Source organism: Homalodisca vitripennis, chromosome 3 (assembly GCF_021130785.1).
Source record: "Homalodisca vitripennis isolate AUS2020 chromosome 3, UT_GWSS_2.1, whole genome shotgun sequence".
Lineage (NCBI taxonomy): Eukaryota > Metazoa > Arthropoda > Insecta > Hemiptera > Cicadellidae > Homalodisca > Homalodisca vitripennis.
The window spans coordinates 130,969,291-130,988,946 of NC_060209.1; the positions used below are offsets into that span (position 1 = coordinate 130,969,291).

The 19,656-nt window shown below is 31.5% G+C and overlaps 1 protein-coding gene across 1 annotated transcript in view; it reads right to left on the minus strand.

Annotated features, from left to right (window-relative positions):
* Window positions 1–1,586: 1,586 nt before the first annotated feature.
* Window positions 1,587–19,656, minus strand: part of LOC124357506 (electron transfer flavoprotein-ubiquinone oxidoreductase, mitochondrial) — a 47,752-nt gene continuing 29,682 nt past the window's right edge. Inside the window, exons 6-11 of the mRNA XM_046809372.1 lie at window positions 16,209–16,421; window positions 15,032–15,207; window positions 12,162–12,370; window positions 11,313–11,492; window positions 7,478–7,699; window positions 1,587–4,368 (exon numbers count right to left, since the gene is read on the minus strand). Of these exons, the coding sequence (XP_046665328.1) occupies window positions 4,205–4,368; window positions 7,478–7,699; window positions 11,313–11,492; window positions 12,162–12,370; window positions 15,032–15,207; window positions 16,209–16,421 (1,164 nt within the window). The 3' untranslated portion in view covers window positions 1,587–4,204. The remainder of the gene's footprint in view (window positions 4,369–7,477; window positions 7,700–11,312; window positions 11,493–12,161; window positions 12,371–15,031; window positions 15,208–16,208; window positions 16,422–19,656) is intronic.

Genomic DNA, 19,656 nt, shown 5'->3' on the forward strand with positions numbered 1-19,656 from the left:
TGTTTGAAACATAGGAAATTTAAATTAAATTCTCAATAACAGAACTTTTACTAAGTGTTTTATAATGCAATTACATTATTAAAGGTATTCTTCAAATTAAGAAAGGTCCTAAATACTTGAAATTTGGTGTATAGATTTATTTTGGTCAGAAGAAAAACTGTATCAATTTCGGGGTAAGGTCTAATGGCAGACTGCCCGTATATCTGTGTGATAACTTTCATTACTTTTTGCTGGGTCCTACGATACTCCATTGTATCAGTTTATTAATTCTGTTTTAATAAGAGTGTATTTTGATTTATTGGTGAAATAGTGTATACAGATTTGTTCTATTCCACCGATTATTACACCAGATTTTATCCTTTACCATCAGCATTTAAAATCTCATTGCTGCTGTTTTTGACATGCTTAACCCTCTAAGTGGCAAGCGACGTCTGAGACGTTCTATTTACGCTGCCGTGACGTGGCAAGCGACGTCTTAGAAGTCGCTTCACATTGCCGCTTATTGCTAGGCAACCGATAGTTATTTTTACGCCTAGTTTGCACAGTTGCGTTCATCACTATATTTCAAATACATTTCATATAGTATCATCAACATCACGATGAAATAATCAATGGTACTAACTGAAATAATCCTAAGTTTTCTCCCGCGGTCTGTGGCAAAACTAGCTGAGTAGGCCTACGTGACTGTTTCGTTTCTCTTGGCTTGTACATATAGCTATATATTTTCTTTATTATTATAACATTGTCTATCTTTTTGGTTTTTAATAAATTTGGCATTGTTTTTACGATCTTGTGTTAGTTTGTTTATTCACTGTTTCCTGGTATCAAATTTCATTTTCAAGTTTGATCACAAACAAAAAACTAAAAATAATAATTTACTGTAATAAACTGATCTGGTAGATCTGTAAAAAAACTCTTTCTCTTCAAAGTAAAACATTGTATGCAAAAATTCTACAGCATTTAGGTTGTTTTTTTACCAGTTTCAACAAAATAACTTTTTTTGCTATTTTGCAAAAAAATTTTATTTTTTAAAATTTTTAAATTTATTTTTTTATAATTTTCAAACTTTTCCCTTTGTTATTTGTAGGTAATTATTGTTTCTACCTTTTGTATATAATGGATTTTCTGTAACTATGTGTTTGTTATTTTTTACAAAGTGTCAAAGTTACAATTTTAGTTTGGTCAATCAAAATTTTTTGGTTTTTCACATGATAAGTCCAATTCAGGTTTCAAGAAATCATTTTATTTTGTCATAATATGAAAATTCAACTCTTTCCGAAGAATTCAGTATGCAACATGACTAGGTTAGAGTAAAAAATATATTTTTGGTGAATTTTTAAAAAATACTCTTCAAAGTGGCCAAAAAGAGCTTGCCACTGTGGAAGTTTAGCATCGCCACTTCTAGGGTTAAGTTTTATGGAGGATTTGGAAAAAATAAGTATAAAAATTAATATTGAAAATTTTAAAAGAATTATATCAGTTTATATGTAAAGACAATCTAACCCTATAAAATTAAAATGCTATTAAATAGTTTCTGTGAACTTTCCTTTGTAAAAATACAATTTTTGTGAAATTAAATAAAACCATTTAAAACAATATAATTTTTAATAACAGAAGTTCTTATAAAAATGACACACAGTCTTAATCTCTATTTACAAATATGGACATGATCATTCTAATATAGAACTTGATTTTGTAGAAATAGCTTTAATTACTAATAGAGTAATGCCTGTATATATATAATGTAAATCACTTAAATAAATATTTCCAAATTAATATTTAATACAAATATATCATTTTATAACAATCAGACAAATGGAAATTTTGTATCAAGTGGACTTGATACACATATTAAAATACAATGATATAAAACCAAAATTAAGCTAAATAGGCCTAAGTTAAAAGGCACAAATAACATAAGAATAAATGACTTAAGTAATAATATTAAAATCATTTACACTTCTTGAACAGAGAGGACAAAGTTTATAACAAAAACATGATTACTTACAATGTACCTATAATTAGCAGTGTATTATGGTTTAACCCTTTTAAAACCAAACGTGATCTTGGAACTTCTTTGATGGCCAGTATATTTTATGATAATGACTATTAAATATAAATATTAATATCATTTAGGTATCTTTAGGTATTTTGACTTATAGAATGCTTCTTGTACAAGCAGAACATTTTAAAGTAATACTTTATAAAATATTTCTAATTAAATATTAAAAAAGATATTAATTTTTTAATTACACAAATATCATGTTGACAGAGTACAGGAAAAAAAATATTTAAACTTGGAAACCTATTTTTAAACTTTATTTTATCTATATAAATAAAGACTAAGAATGCTGAGAAAACTGAAGATATCTCTGTAATTAAATATGTAAGTATGTGACTTATGTATTTCTTAAATATAAACAACTATTGTGACTATTTTTTATATTTAAGTATTGTAAGCAATGAAGAAAACAGATGTTAACATAACAAGCAATTAGTGATCTTGAATTATCAAAATAACTCCATCACTGTTTTTTTTTTGTTGTCAATTGATTAACACTTTATTTTGTGGTACTAAATGGTCTTAAAGAGTTATTATAACTTATTGCACTTCTTGATAATATTTTGTGCATAGAATATGTAACTCTATAGTTTACAATCGTTGGTTAAATAGAAAAAAAAGAACATGAAAATAAAAATGAATAAACCAGCCTTTTTCACACAGTCATTTGAGTCATAGATCGTCTGCTTACTTTTAAAGGGGCTAAACCATCCACTATATAATTGTTTATTGATTTGTATAATTAATTCTTTTTTACACTTATGTACACACAACAGTATGCTTATATAACAACACCTAAGACAATTAAATTAGCAACCCTGATCAATTTTAAATATAGTACATTTAATACCTGAACACTTATTGCGCCATGCTACTTTATCAATAGAAGGTCACATTGCACTGTTGCAAAATTAATTCCCATGGACTAATCACTTTATACCTACATTCAAGTGTAAAACAAATACAATAAGTTTGAGTATTTTTAATTTTACCTAAACGAACCTATCAAAAACCTTTCTTATGAAATTATAACTAGGTAAATGAACACAAAATAATGTTAAACTTGAATAGCTCTACTCATTAATGTGTACGAATAATATAATGTAACAAAAGTTAATATTAATTTTGTAATTAATACTATTGAAGCAAAATACACTACTTGTGATAAAAAGTACCTATAAGTTTACTTATTATAATTCATTTGTATCAAAATTCTTTTTTAGAAATTTATTTTGCTAAAGAGTTTTACTTGGCTGGCAAGAAAAATATTAAAACAAACTGGCAGATCTGTGAGAAATCTATAAACTTCAGCACCTTAAAGTTTACAAATTATGTTGGCTTGTTTGATATTTTTCAATTATTTGGGTAGTTCCAATGTTAACAATAATAAATATAGTTACAGTGATGGGGTGGATTGGACATTTTACAAATGTCGAGAAAAGATACTCATGCGAATTTCTAGTTATTAAAACAGACCACAAAAGCTTATCTGCATAAAGCATAAATTCTGCTTCTCTATTCTCAAATTACAGACACAAATAACTCCTAAAACAATGTGTTTTTATTGTTATGAACCTACTTGTAATAAACACTAATTTAAAATAGGACATTTTTTACACATTTTATAATACCAAACTTCAACTTACCATGGGCCACAATGAACTAGTTGTAATAAAATATTGATTATATTGATGGTTTTTTGATAGCACAATTTAAACGATTTAGATTAGTCCAAAAATGTTGTATCCCAAACAAGGTTTGGTGCCAATTTGGATTAGTGAAACTCAACTTCAAAGAAACAATAGGAGTTTTTGTACCTTTTAAAGGCAAATACGAGAAATCTAACTAAGTTGAACTATTATAAGATTGAATTAATAATCAAAAAGTTAAAGTATCTTTGATTTCATCTCTTATTTTCAGACACCTACTTATTTTAGTAAATTCTCTTATTAAGGCACAAACTATGTGAAGGACCTATATTTCCTTGAGTCATAAAAACTCCATTGCTTCACTATTTGCAGAAAACTAACATTGTTGATTATTCTGTAACATTGTTGAAACTACCCAAAATGATGTCATCACACTTCCCAGACCTGATGACGTTACGAATAGATTAGAGTACAACAGATGTTACAGTTCTGTTTACATTCCATTGTACGCAGGACCGCCACCGCCCTCCGGCACTACCCAGTTGATATTCTGACTGGGATCCTTGATGTCACAGGTCTTGCAGTGGATACAGTTTTGGGCATTGATCACCAGACGTTGACCTTCACCGGATTCCAGTGGCACATACTCGTACACTCCTGTGGGTGACAGTGGTAAACATTAGTAGGATTTAGCTATTTTAATTCTATTACAATATCAGCTATTTATCAGTGATCTAAACTATGTGAACAAAATTCTTTGTGAAATATTCTTTTTATCTAGGATATTTTTCTAAAAATAAAAAAACTTTATTTATAATAAAAAATTACTAGATTTCTATCACAGATTGTTTTCTTATATATGTAGCAAATCCTGAACAGAAATAATAATACAGAGCAAGCCTGTGTTCTGCTCAACTCAACAAAGTTTGATGTACCATACTCATATCTCAAGTATTGCTGTCTTTGCTATGTATGTTTTACTTTCATATACCTGATCTTAAAATATCAAAGAAGTCAACTATGTAATTAAACTATATTTCAAAGAACAATTTGGGATTTGAGAAAAAAATCAGTGACTGCAATTTCTAAAAGGCAGTATGGTGAATCCGGACTAGAAGAGAGTCCAGGTTCGAATCCTGACTAAGAACTGATCTCTATATATTAGGTGGCCACACTTGAATGGAGAGTGACCTACGCTATAGAAGGTTTGTAACAGTCAGAAATATTGTACAAATTAATGTGTTTGTGTGGCAACCAACGAAAACCATCCATTGAGCAGTTGGAGAAAGACGATGGCATTTCAAAATTAGCTGTTTTAAAATTGTACATGAAAGTTTGAAAATTAGCTAGGTTTCTGAATTTTTGGGCATTGCAGGTTACTGTATATTATTGTACAGTAAATAAAATCATCCTCTTGATGAAACACTGATTAACTTGACACTCGCGATTATATAGTACAGAACCAAATCTCACTATAAAAATTTTCATAAGAGAAAGATTGATTCGATTTGTGGTCATCAAAACAATATCTCTGCAATCATAGACACCATGGGATTGCCACTAGTGGTGACTTCAGATTCTGTTACATTTGTGCACAATTTCTAAACAATACAATGAATAGTTTGTAGGGAACATTACTGATATCTTCAGATCTGTCGGCGGTCATCCACCACTGCAGCTGTGTATTCTACATTTCAGAATGATCACAGTTGCAAAGAAAACTACTTTGATCATATTTTTTAGCAATAAACGTTTGTATTCTTTATCATCTTTATGTTTTCCTAAAGCAATAAATAGCTTACAATATTAGAATGGTGTATATTGTGCTATTATGTAGGCTATATTATTTGTAATAAAATGATGTTTCTGTCTGATGACCCTAATCTTCTTAATTATGCTCTTTATGGTAAATTTAACACCAGTTTCTGAATAAAATTGTATATAGTGGTAAACATTGTAATATATGGCGTGAATGCAGTTTAGGAACAATCTAATGGTGTGACCTACCGCATAACCGTATGAATAGTTCGTGTTTGTGAATAATTTTAGTTTTTATTTATATTTGTGAGTGAATATTGTGCTTTTAATTGGTTTTATACCAGAATGAATAACAACAATGAAAGAACTTGTTGGTGGTTGGAAGAACTTTCTATTGAATGTTACTTTAATAAACAAAGGAATGAGTCAGACATGGACACTGATTCTGAGCATTATGAAGAAGACAGAAATACAGAGCAGTCCGAAGATGAAGAACCCATACAGACTGTTCAGGAAAAAACTATGAACAAACACACATCCTTGCTAATTCTTCAGGACACTGACCCTACGTTGCCTGGATCTGCTCAGCAGAGAAACAATTATTATACATTCCGAGTACCTGTCTTATATCCACCTCAAAACGCAAGGACCAATAGAAATATTCATGTCGGAGGTAAGAGAAATTGGAAAATCTCTTCTTGCTGAGAAATAACTAAAACTTCCAGCCAATAACGTTGTACAGCCTTCAGATTTGGTAGATAATGCCAATCCTGGTGATCACCTGGCCTTAATATTTTTGGCATTTTTATATTCTATAGCTAAGATATTTCATATTCATATTAAATCAACTAAATTTACTCCAAATCACAAAATTGTAGTCTTTTTTATCACTTATTATTATAATTCAGCAAGTCATATTTAGTTACAGAAATGTTAGATATGTCCTATATGCATGGTCTAACATAAAAGAGTGCTAGGGGCGCAACCTTACATGGTTTAAATATCAATTTACGGAAATCGCTACATTGCAATAATTTAATTTTGTTTCATCCTGTGCATTTCATTTTTATTCATACTACATTTTTAGATTAAATGGAATAAATTATTTATTTATTTTTAGAAAACAGCAATTCATTATTAAGTTGTTATTTTATGGCACTCAAGTTGTTATTTTATGGCACTCATCAGTTGGGGGAAGAAGGTGGCTCAATGGCAATAGCCCTTGGGTAGCAAATTGTGTATATTTCTTATCCGACCCTGCATTAGGGTTTGAACATGATCCACATCTCACCTACTCTTAAGATCAGGCTCTCCTAAATTATTAACTTCCCCTCATATGAAAATGCTAGTCAAAATGGGATTTTAACAAAACAAAAACAAAATGGAAGAAAGACTATCAGTTTATTTTGATAAGTTTGACAAATCCTATTATTATAAAGCAGAATATATTTTGGGCAGCTCTTAACTAAAAATTTATAGTCTTAAAAAAGATTATATTGAAAAACATGTATGTATTTTTTTGCTTTTTAAGCCATCCTGAAAGTGTTACTATGGATAACATATTCAAACCACCATCACAGAGTAGTGCCACGGAGTATTAATAAGATGTTAATCGACCTGTAGATGAGTACTCAGGTCTATGGATAAGTCATTCATGAAATCACTCTGATAGATTAGTCCTGTCAGTATGGATAAGACATTAAACCACCCTCATATATAGCAGTATGAGCGTTGGGCACAAAAACAAAAGTTTTTCAACCCTCTATTGTTTTATTGTTAATTTTAATGTAAATTTCAAATAAATACTATAAACTAACAAACTTTATTATATACATTATCTTGTTTACCCACGAGTCTGATGATGTAATTTTATTTTTCACCCACTATATACTAGAATAGTGATGTGATCCTTTAATGAAACTGGAAGAGGAAGATTTAAACAGAAATACCAGTACAAAATTATTATTTTTGTCCAAATCTCTTATTTGTAAATTGTCAGTACAGTTACCTGCTGGACAAAACCTGCCCTCAGGACCATCGAAGACACCAAGATTGTGTTTGACCGGCACAGTGTCGTCCATGAGTGTGAGGTGGGGGGGTTGGTCTGCCTCGTGATTCGTGCCGGTCAGAGCCACTGATGTGTTCAGATCAAAACTAATCACTCCGTCAGGCTTGGGATAGTCGATCGGCTGAAACTCTTTGGCTGGCTTTAACTTTGTGTGATCTGCACCTACAAGGAGTATTAAGTATATTGTTTAGGTATTCGTACTAGTTTCCACACTTAAAATAAGTTAAAGAGCCAATGAAATGGAAATAGAAAAAAAAAGATTTTATGTATAGATTATTGTCTAATCAACATACTTTCCGTAATCTTTGTGATATGTTGCAGGGTGTCAATGGAAAATAACTTGCTGATAGTATTCAAGTTTTGTGAATTAATTGGTATAGGTCAATTCTACTTTTTTTTTTTTATTCTTGTCCTATCAATTCAATTCCAGATCTATATTCTAAGATACACATACACATATACTGTGCATGTTTAACCATGTGCCTTATAGGGTTTGACAACGAAAGACGAAGGCAGTTACAATTTCTCCAAACATTGTGTTTCGGTTTTTGTAACATTAATAATTCAAACTATCTGAAATATTGTCATACTTTCAAATCTTGGTGGATTTGGTTATAAACGCATCATTGTATAAGAAGAATATTAAATATTTGGTACTAACATACAAAAACCCAGTTGTTCCATTTCTTAACCTTCCACACATATTATCTTTACTAAAAACTAGACATACAAATACATATGAACAGTGTTAAAAATATATTTTTACATAATAACATTACCCTAAGATATCCATATGACTTATCTTTACTTTAGGGTAATAGAGGTTTCTGTGCAAGTTGCTTATACATTGAGAAATTCTTCACGGTACAAAGTTTATTTTAGTTTTTGCAACTTATATTTTGTCCACTATAGAAGAATATACTACTAAATACTAGTTTTAAGTACTTGGGTATTAACTTAGACGAAAATTTAAATTGGCAAAATCTCATTTCATTATTACATAAGAAAATCAAATTTTCAATCAGAAATTTTTATTATTTGAAGAATTTCTGTGAACCCAGTCTATTACAAATTCTTTTCTTTGCTCTAATTGATTCCTGGTTACAACATGGTGTGCAATGCTGGGGGGAACCTTTAAAAACTATTTGGAAAAACTCAGAGTATCCCAAAATCATATTATAAGAATAATACTCAACTGTCACAAAAGAGAGAGCTCCTACCCTTTGTTTTGTCATCTAAAAATATTACCCATTAATTAACCATTTGTTTGTTTACAAATTTTAAAACTCTTTTATATTAGAAGTGGTAACACTGGTACAGAAAATCTGTCTTACCAAACAAGAAGTAATTTACAACGAATATTTAGATTACTTAAGTCAACAAATCTAATTTTAAACAGTCTTTTCAGTATATTGCTCCTAAGTATTTTAATCAATTGCCACCTTATATTAAATCTTATTCCAACTTAAAATCTTTTTTAAATCAAATAAAAAATTGGCTATTTTTTTATGATTACGTGTCTTTTCTAAATGCTACTCTTGTATAATTAATTACATCTATGTATATTCTAAATCTACTATTTGCTCACTCAAGTTGTTTTTATATTTACTTTGGAATGAGTCTTATAATGTACGGCTCAAGCATGTAGACCTATATTAGTTATTAAAGTAAGAAATTTGTAATTTTTCTTTTTTCACATAATGTAATATTATAATCTTTAGTTCCTCAATTTAGCACAGGCGCCACCGAGTGCGAATTTTTAATTTGTTGCTGGATTCACAAATTAATGGTTTATATTGTAATTTTCTAAAATTAATTATCGTTAGCCACAATTACTGGATACTGAGGTCAACTTATATTCCTATGATTAAGTTGTTCTTGTATGTATACTTTTAAAGGAATAAATTTCATTATTTCATTATATTTTAAACAGAATAGAATTCCTAGTCTAATATATAATGAATTATTTCTACATGTCCGTACTACAAGTCTTTTAGTTATAGCTAATGAATACTAGTCACTACATTATTAGATACCATTCATATAATATAATAATACAAAGTAAGTGGTTAATTTAATTTTTGTGAAACACCAAATGTTATGTCACACCAGTTTCTGAGAAACAGACTTACATGTAAGTTTTCTTATTTTACATAAACTGATTTAATTATGAGAATTAGTGAGAAAATTTATTTTCAATTTTCCTTTAAAAATTTAATATGGATTTCAACTTTTTTCTTCACAGTCCAAAAGCTTAGTTAATTTGAATTTACAGGAACACTAGTTTTTCATTTAGATTCATAGAGGAATTTGCCTGAAGAACAAAACTGAACGCCAGGTATGTATGTTTTAGTTTTAGTGGGAGGTTAAATAGGATAAGATGATTAAAAATACCAAAAGAAACATTTTTCACAATTAATGAATTTGGCTTGAAACGTTTTTTTTTATCTGTTTTTTACTACTTAGGGGGAAAAGCTGAGAAACCTTGCATTGCACTCCCCCAAAGGGACATTTGTGGTTGTGGGAGTAACAGGATATTCATTATGGGTAAGATCGGGGGTAGGGGCAGCCTCCTGTGGAGAGATAGCGTGTACTGAATCTCAGCCACATCACCTTGGAAGAAGGGGATCCCAGCTTGTTCCAACCTCTCCAGTCAAAGCGGGTGGGGAACAGCAGTCCCTCATGTTTATACAACCTGTTACACTAAGGGAGCTCTACCCACTCCAATAGTCATCCTCCTCAGTAGACTAGCCCCATCGATTTACCCTTCCTCACCAATATCTCACATGGGGTTAGTAAAGTGCCATTCTGAACATCTATAGGGTTCCCCAGATATAAGTGATAAATCTATTTTTACTTTACCAAATTTAGATTCAACTGGAAGGTTGAATCCAGCCACAAGTGAATCTATCTTCTGGAGGGAAAAGAACTGTCAGGGACATATTATATAACAATTCAACCAAAATCAGAAAATGAGATACAGATTGGCTGGAAATGTGAATTTCAATCTGTTTGTCTTGTTGGCTGACACTAATGTAACTATTATTTTTATGTGTGTCAGTTGACCAGTATTCTGTTAAATAAAAAATGTAAATCTATAAAATATAGAAATCTTATCTTTATTTTCTATAAAAAATAGTGCTGCTCAATTTCTTTTTTTTGGGGGGGGGAAGTTCCTCTACTTATTTATACAATGCAAATTAGCTTGTGGACTATTAATATGATTATTATGCAGACTTCTCACATTGCAATTCTTTCATTGTAACCATCACCAATCAGTAAATGCCTAAGCTGATAAAAATTATTAATTTTAATTTATAACTAAGCAATAATTGTATAAAAATTACCAGCACAACAGTTAAACCACTAAATTCAATAAAGGAGACAACAGAGAGTGTTTCTTTTTTAGGACATTACAATAGTATAGTGAAGTAGAAATTCCTGAAATCTACATAATTCATAAATTTAATTGTGTATTGAGAATATAACATAAAAAATGTGAAAAGAAAAATTATTACAACATTGAAGTTATAAAAACTATTATAAATAAATTCATAGTGTTTCATGAATAACTAACTACTTCCAGTTCCTTTTCTTGTTCTTAGTTTTCATGTAATATTTATTTTGTTGCAACGTCGAGTGTCAGTTTGCTTTATATCAGATTGAGTACTAGCCTATGTAATTTGAACTGCTGATTCTAATTAGTGGCAGATAACGTCAACCCCCAAGCAGAGTAAGCCACTGTAAAGACTCACAGATATCAAGATGCAGTTACCTCCATGTGAAAGTGTCCACGGCTCACGTCCACCCAGGATCATGCTGAATCCTGAGTAGACCAGGCCACCATAGAGACCCAGAGGATTGTGGAATGAAGGACGGAAATTGCGGACACTCTTCAACTCCTTCCAGATCCAGCTGTCTTTGATGCGTTCTGTGTAAGATACCGGTTCCAAACCTACAAGTAATAACCACTGTTTTGAAATAGTTTCACATAACATTAAATTGTACTAGGAAATTATGTTTGAACAAAGTAGTCTTAATACATCTTTTTTATTTTTGTAAAAATAATCAATTATCAGTCAAAAATCAATAAATTTCCACCCAATTCTTCAAAAACTATTCTTTAAATATACCCATGACACAGAAAAAATTAGGTAAAGGTTCTAAGGATCCGAGCCCAATTCATACCTGACCTAAACATGCTTTTATACTCAATCTCAACATGTAAACTATACCCACCTTCTCTTAGTTGGCTGGACATTAGTAAAGCTATCTCTCAAGGAGCTGGAAAAATTTCTCTTCAGTCTGTTTATTTGTCTCTCTGTTACCATTACACCTCAAAAACTAATTGAGATATATACTTTAAATTTAGAATGAAGCTTCACATCTATACAGGAAAAATCCAATTGCACAACAACCATGGGATTTCACTCAGCATTAGCCAAATCCTAACTTTCCACAGGTTAACTTCACAACAGATTGAGCTACCAACTTTAAGTTCAGAGAGCTTGTTGTTTGTCTGTCTGGCACCCTAACTTGTAATTATGATTTATCATAGTTTTACTCCTTACCAGAAATACTAAAACACTTCATACAGTTGTTAAGAAACCTGTAAACTATATACCTGCAGTAGGTGAGGTCTGTTCGCTAGTGACAGCCTCATATGCACTCTCCGCAGCCAACATCCCACTCTTCATAGCGTTGTGGGTGCCCTTGATCTTGGGAACGTTGAGGAACCCAGCACTGCAGCCAACCAAACAGCCCCCAGGGAATGTCAGCTTAGGCAAGGACTGGAACCCTCCTTCATTCAAGGCCCGAGCTCCATACGCTATCCTGCCATCATTGGATAAACTATCATCTCAGGACAATTTAATCTTTGGCATTTTTTGCACAAATACATAAATTAAATGTTATACCATTAGACAAATCGGTGTATGTACAGTTTTATTATGTACTTGTAGAATAAAGTTATCAAGTCTAAAAATCACTTGGTAAAGATTACAACATCCTAACCATATATATATCTTGGGCCAACTGTGAGTCACTGTAATTTTTATGTAGAGGAGTGGGGCTCAAAGGTCCCTTATTTTGGTGTTAAGCCTCTATCTCAATAACTGTTAGTCCTACAACAACTTTATACGTATTCAAAAATTAAAACTGATAAAGTTTCCCACTCTACGAGAGATGAGCCATACATGAGTTATCGGTGCCACTTTCACATACAACAGTAGCTAGACAATATCAGTCTATACCCAAAGGACCAGGGGTGGAAGCGCAATGCAAGGGCTTCCTCATCCCTACTACAATCCAAAATCCAGTATCTCCAGATGACATTTGGAATCTAATATTCTGCAAGTGCAGTACCCCACTGCATGCTTCAGTTGCCGGGTTTATTATTTTCTCTATCTACAGTAACTGATAGAACGTAACCATTAGTGCTCGCAGTGGGAGGCCAACACGCCGATGCGCTGTTTTGCCGAGGCCTCACAGGACAGTTGCGACCCGTCTCCTGCGTAGCTGCCGTTTGTTGCTTCACAAACCAAACAGAAATTGATCTTAACATATACTTTGATACATGATATAATCAAAATAATCCACTTTGAGACAACTGGCTGCTTGCAAACATTGAAAAACGTTATTTCCAAATCAGCTGTTTTGGTGTATTAGCAAAACCGTCATGTGCATTGTTGTGTGTTTACTTCGTTCAACATTTCTGTAACTGTGATGTATTTTCATTGTTTCTTGAACGGGATTATTTGAATTGGCACAAGTAGGTGAAGTCTTAGATGACTATTCAGATGACAATATAAGTAGTTTTAGTGATATTGATAATGTTGAAGATGATTTTTTGTTTAATGATGAAATGTTGAAGATGATTTATTGTTTGATGATGAAAACTTAACTGATTATGAAAATTATACTACTGATACCCAGAACACAAATTTAGTTGGTAACTTGCCATAAACTAGTTTTAATAGGCCTATTACTGCAAGAGTTGCAATTTTTTTTAGAAATAATAGTACATTTATTTGCAACTATTTACTGTGTATAAGTTTTTTTGCCGTACAGGAATTGAAATGATGTTTATATGCATCCACACAATCAATATATGTGGTATCCTGAACAAAAAAATGTAAAAACAAATTTTAGGAATTTCCTGCTACCTTAAAAAAAATAAAAAACAAAAAGCATTTGACAACTATACATATTTACTTATTTTTGGTTCTCAAGCGTTGTATAAATGCACCTAAATTTCTCAGATCAGGGTTTTTAAAGAAGTTACTATAACTTTCAAGATTGAAACTGTCAAATTTTTATAAAAGGACAAAATATAACAAGTAATAGCTAAAACACCAAATCAGTCCTAACCCACAAATGGTAAAGCGATTGTGCTACCAGTTCTGGTTGAAAGTAATTCGAGGGCTAAGGGTTGAACCATGCCAAAATATATTTGCTTATACCACGAGATTGTACAAGAGCAAAGCATGTGATACACTGTCAAAGGCTCTACTTAGATTCACAAACACCCTAAGTTTTTTTCTCTTTTATGAATTGAAGTAATAAAAGATTCAGAAACATCAAATTTGGCTGAACATCCTGCTCGGAATCATGTAAATCATTCTCTTCTAAATAATTAACCAATTAGGTATACACAATATATTTTTAATTTTAGAAAATGATGGTGATATTGATAAAGGTTGATAATTTTGCAATTCTTTATGATCAGAATTTTTGATAAAGTGGTATCACTTTAGTTATCTTTAGCTTGTTAGAAAATAGCCACTTACAAAAAATGAGTTTATCAGATGAGTCAAAGGTTGAACTATAAATTTAAAAGCAAATTCATTGGCTCTAATAAGTATCTAATTAAAACCTGATGACCATTTATTTTCAAAAGAAGTAATTATTTTTAGTACTTCTTTTGTGACAAATTTTCATATAAATTTAGAATTTATTAGTGTTAATTTGGTGTGTAACGAGTCTTTGTGTGCTAATTTGGGTATTATAGAGTAATAAATTATCAATCGTATTAAAAAATTTGACATTTCTTGGGTTTTGAAAATAATTTACCACCTTAATATTGTTTTTCTGAATTTTTTTGCTGGTTTTTATACAGATAAAAATTAAAAAAAAACTTGTTAAGTATATGTTTTATATGCATAAGAAGGTGCATATAAAGACTCATAACAGAAGACCAAGAAAGTGCTGACATCTAGTAAAATATACCAGAACTACTTGTGTGATGTGCTGTTGTCATAGAAACGCTTCTTGCTCAATATTACAACAGACAACAAAATATAACAGGAACAATATAACAATGCATAATATTATATCAGTAGCACACCTTAACGCAATCGCTATAAACATAATATTACGTCAAAAACCATTAAGGGATTAAGCCAAAATCTGAATTGTGGAGTACTGTAAATGAGCTAAGTAACAAGAGATTTGTCCATAAGCTACGTAAATAAGAGATTTTTTCAATAAGCTCACCTCTTTCCTCCTTCAAAAGTCTTGATGACAGAGGGGTGATGTTTAAATCGTTGGAACTCCTTGAAGGGGCTCAAGTAGGGGTTGACATAGTCTAATCCCACAACAAACCCAACAGCAACCAGAGGAGTTGACTCATTTAAGTGGTACAAAAATGAGCCTCCATATGTCTTCTTGTCCTGAAACATCACTCAGGTTTTTATTTTAATTTCTAAGCAATATTCTCTACAATTTCTACAAAAACAATAATTTTATTTTTATGAAACATTAATAAACACACACGCACACACGCACGCACGCACGCACACACACACACACACACACACACACACACATTATATATATATTTATATCCCATATAGTTTCTAAATAAGTTCACTTGATTACATTATTGATGCAACGTTGAAGTTGACTACGGTTTATAATAATAAACAACATTATTTTATCCGTTCTACAACATAATTTATTTTGCTTGGTAATTTAGTGAAGCCATCTTCAGTTAACAACTGTTAGACCATCACGAGGGTTATATATGTCCATATTTTAATTAATTGTGATAGCAATTTTCAGACTCGTAGGTTGAACCAGAAAATATTGATAACTATTTCCCAAAGTTTGGTGACCTGTACTAGAATCACCCTGTATATAAAACAACTTAAATATGTTATAATTATTACATTTATAATGTTACAATATAATTGAAAAATGACATTTTTGTTATCCCTGATTACTGAGTAGTTGTTCTTCATAGGAGTGGCCTATTGCCAAGGACCTAAAGGACCTATTATACACGTGTTAGTACGAAATAAAGTCAAAGGACAAACATCGGCTAAACAAAGCCTTTTAAGTGTAACTAATACTTAATATTGAACAAATAAAATTTGAAGGTCAATTTTGAGCATTATAAGATTCTAAACAGAAATTTTAATCAAACATTTTCTTTATTTGTTAGACCCCATTAGGTACTAAATTAATTAAATTGTTGGAAAATAACAAAGTTTAATATATAATAATGTTTTGAAGTTAAAAATGTAATTTTTAATAGAAGAAAGATAAACAAAACAATAGAAACCAACAGTGAAATGAAATCCATCTAAAAGGACATCAAGTAAATTAGTTACTTACACAACTAGAAGTATAATAACCTTGGAGTTGAGGATTAATGATGGCAGATACTCACAAGAGGCCAGCCTATGGTGTGCTCGACTCTGCCAGGGGAGTGGACCTCGGGCCGCACCTCCCACACTTCCTTCACCCCCAACCCGTACGACTGAGGCTCTGCATGCTCTCTTAGGTTGAATTTCTTCATCAAACCCTTCGCGAGGTGTCCATGGCAGCCTTCTGCAAATATGGTCACCTTGGCGTGGAGCTCCATGCCTCGCTCAAATGATGACTATAGGTCCAACACAAATATCAATTTTAATACTGAATTAATCATAACTAGTATTACATTACATCTGTAAAGATTAAAACTTTCACACATCTAGTATAAAAAATAAAGTATCCCAGTTAAGAAAATAATTGTTGAGTATTAAGGTAGTTAAATCATTTTAAAACTGTAAAATACCAATTATTATAATTAAAACTACATTCAATTATCTTACTTTCTGTAAGAAAAACTGACAGATAAAATAATGACCATAGTTTTTAAAACATTTTTCTCAGTTCGCATTTTATATTTTTGTGATTGCACATCAACCCACTTGTCTGTTGCATCTATTCACAGACAACAGCTGATCAGCAGTATGTAAATTACTGACTGCTAAAATATGTTTTTGTTATATTTTGAGTTTGTAACCAAAATATAGATAATTAACCAAATGAACTAATTAGTTTAGTTTTGTCAATAATATTTAGCTTTCAGTTACTACTTCCTATGTCTATCTATGTCCATACACTGCTGCATATCTGTTCATTCTATGTAGTAATGCCCGATGTTCAGTGGCAAACAAAGAGATCTTTTAAAATAATGTGTTATTTATAATAAGTTATTATTTTAAAACACGTTATTTTGTTACTGCACTTGTCTATACAGGGTGTATATTATGTCTGGAAACACCCAAATATATCCTTTAATAATTTAAATATAAATTTGAAACCTCTTACAATCGTGATAGAGATTGGGCATCTACTTTTTGGAACAATGTTTTGTTATGTCACACCAACGGGGGACGTCCTGCCGAGGGTATCGTGAATATTCTTAATGGAAGCCTATACCTTGTGATACATAATTTTAAAGGTAATAGCTTACTGAATTGAATGCCACAAACCGCATCTCAAGGGAATTATTCTATCAGAAAATAGAGCATTTTTAGTATTGAAAATTTACTGATGTTCAACAATGTAATTTTAACATGGTTCTTGCCACAAAATGTGTTACACTAATTTTTTAGCATTTTTTTAAATGTTCAATTAAATAAAACAAAAATTTCATTTTAAGCTGGTTCTATTAGCACAAATTTGCCAGTTTTTATTACAGTACAATTATGGAAATACTTATGTTATTGATTTCTTATTACAAATAAAAAATAATGTATGCTGTTAGAAAAGTCTTACAACAAACGTTTTACCTGCATTTGGTGTCAAAGCAATTGTTCGAACTGTGTTCCTTCTACGGTTTGACAATGAGCCAATCTTGTGTAAAATGATTCGACAGAGTTGCCTAACATTTCTTCAGTTATCAAAGCAATCTCCTCTATAATCCTGTTTCTTAGGTCTTCCAAATTATGAGGCTTTCTTCTATAAACATTGGATTTTAAATGACCCCATAGGAAATAATCGATTGGTGACAAATCCGGAGATCTTGGAGGCCATTCGATTTCTCCTCTTCGGCCAATCCATTTATGAGGAAACCTTAAATCCAAATACTCTCTTACCTGTCTCCCATAATGGGGTGGAGCACCATCCTGCTGAAACCATACATTATCAAAGTATTCTCCTGATGCAATTTGAATAGCTGGGATTATTTCATTTTGGAGCATATTGTAGTAAAGTTCGGCATTTAAATTTCCATTGATGAAAAAGGGTCCAACAATTTTGTTACCTAAAATTCCACACCATACGTTCAGTTTTTGTGGTTGCTGTGAATGGGACTCAGTAATCCAATGTGGGTTTTCACTAGCCCAGTAACGGCAATTGTGCCTGTTAACATTGCCATTTAGGAAAAAAGTTGCCTCATCAGAAAATAGTATGTTGGTCAGAAAATCTCTATTGTCATCACATTTGCGCATCACAAGTTCACAAAACTCAACTCTTCTGTCGTAATCATCCTCACTTAACTGTTGGACTAAATGAACTTTAAATGGTTTGTATTTATTAATTTTCAAAATCTTACTCACAGACATAGGGTGCATATCATGTTGCTGTGCAGCTTTTCTGAGCGATGTATGTGGGTCTTCAATAAATGTTTGCAAAACATCTAGTGCATGTTCTTCATCTGTTGCAGATTGTATCCTACCCGACTTTGGCCGATTACGTACACTCCCTGTCATTTCAAAACGCTCAATAGTTTTTGATATTGTTGAAACACTTATGGGATTCCTTTCTGGGAAAGTGTCATTAAACAAATTACAAACTTCCCGATAAGATCTTTGACGATCGCCATATCCTCGCATCATCAACAGAGTAATTCGTTCTCTTTCAGACAATTCCATTAAAATGCCAAATAAAAACTGAACTACTGTAATTAGATAACTTGTTGACAGCAATGCTTCAGAGACACTGATTAACTCGACAGGAATGATATGACCTTTGTCCATTTGTAATTCCCAAGCTTAGACGTGTCTAGTGAAAGCTCCATGCTCAACAAACTGAAACCTGTAGACCAGATGATTAATAACACAATAATGTTTCTCATAGGCTAGTGACCTTTGTCTCAAACCTTCCTGCTGACTGGAAAACACCAAGTACAGATTCATAAGTAATCAGAGAAAGTGAGTCATAAGTTTTATTCATTGTAATAAAAACTGGTAAATTTGTACTAATGAAACCAGCTTAAAAATAAATTGTTTATTTTATTTTAATTGAACATTTAAAAAATGCTAAAAAATTAGTGTAACACATTTTGTGGCAAGAACCATGTTAAAATTACATTGTTGAACATCAGTAAATTTTCAATACTAAAAATGCTCTATTTTCTGATAGAATAATTCCTTTGAGATGCGGTTTGTGGCATTCAATTCAGTAAGCTATTACCTTTAAAATTATGTATCACAAGGTATAGGCTTCCATTAAGAATATTCACGATACCCTCGGCAGGACGTCCCCCGTTGGTGTGACATAACAAAACATTGTTCCAAAAAGTAGATGCTCAATCTCTATCACGATTGTAAGAGGTTTCAAATTTATATTTAAATTATTAAACGATATATTTGGGTGTTTCCAGACATAATATACACCCTGTATAGTATTTTATACACTAGGAACTACAACAATGTTTTAGCAATCTACTGCTAATTGTAGTCCACGAACAGAACAAAAAAATTATTAGTAAAACTAAGTAATTTGATAAATTGGTTTACTGTCTATGTTTATTCATACAAAGAGTACAAAAAAACATGTATAAACATTTGGTTATTTCTGTACTGCCATTCAATTGTAGTCCTCAAATAACCTTATTTTAATTAGAG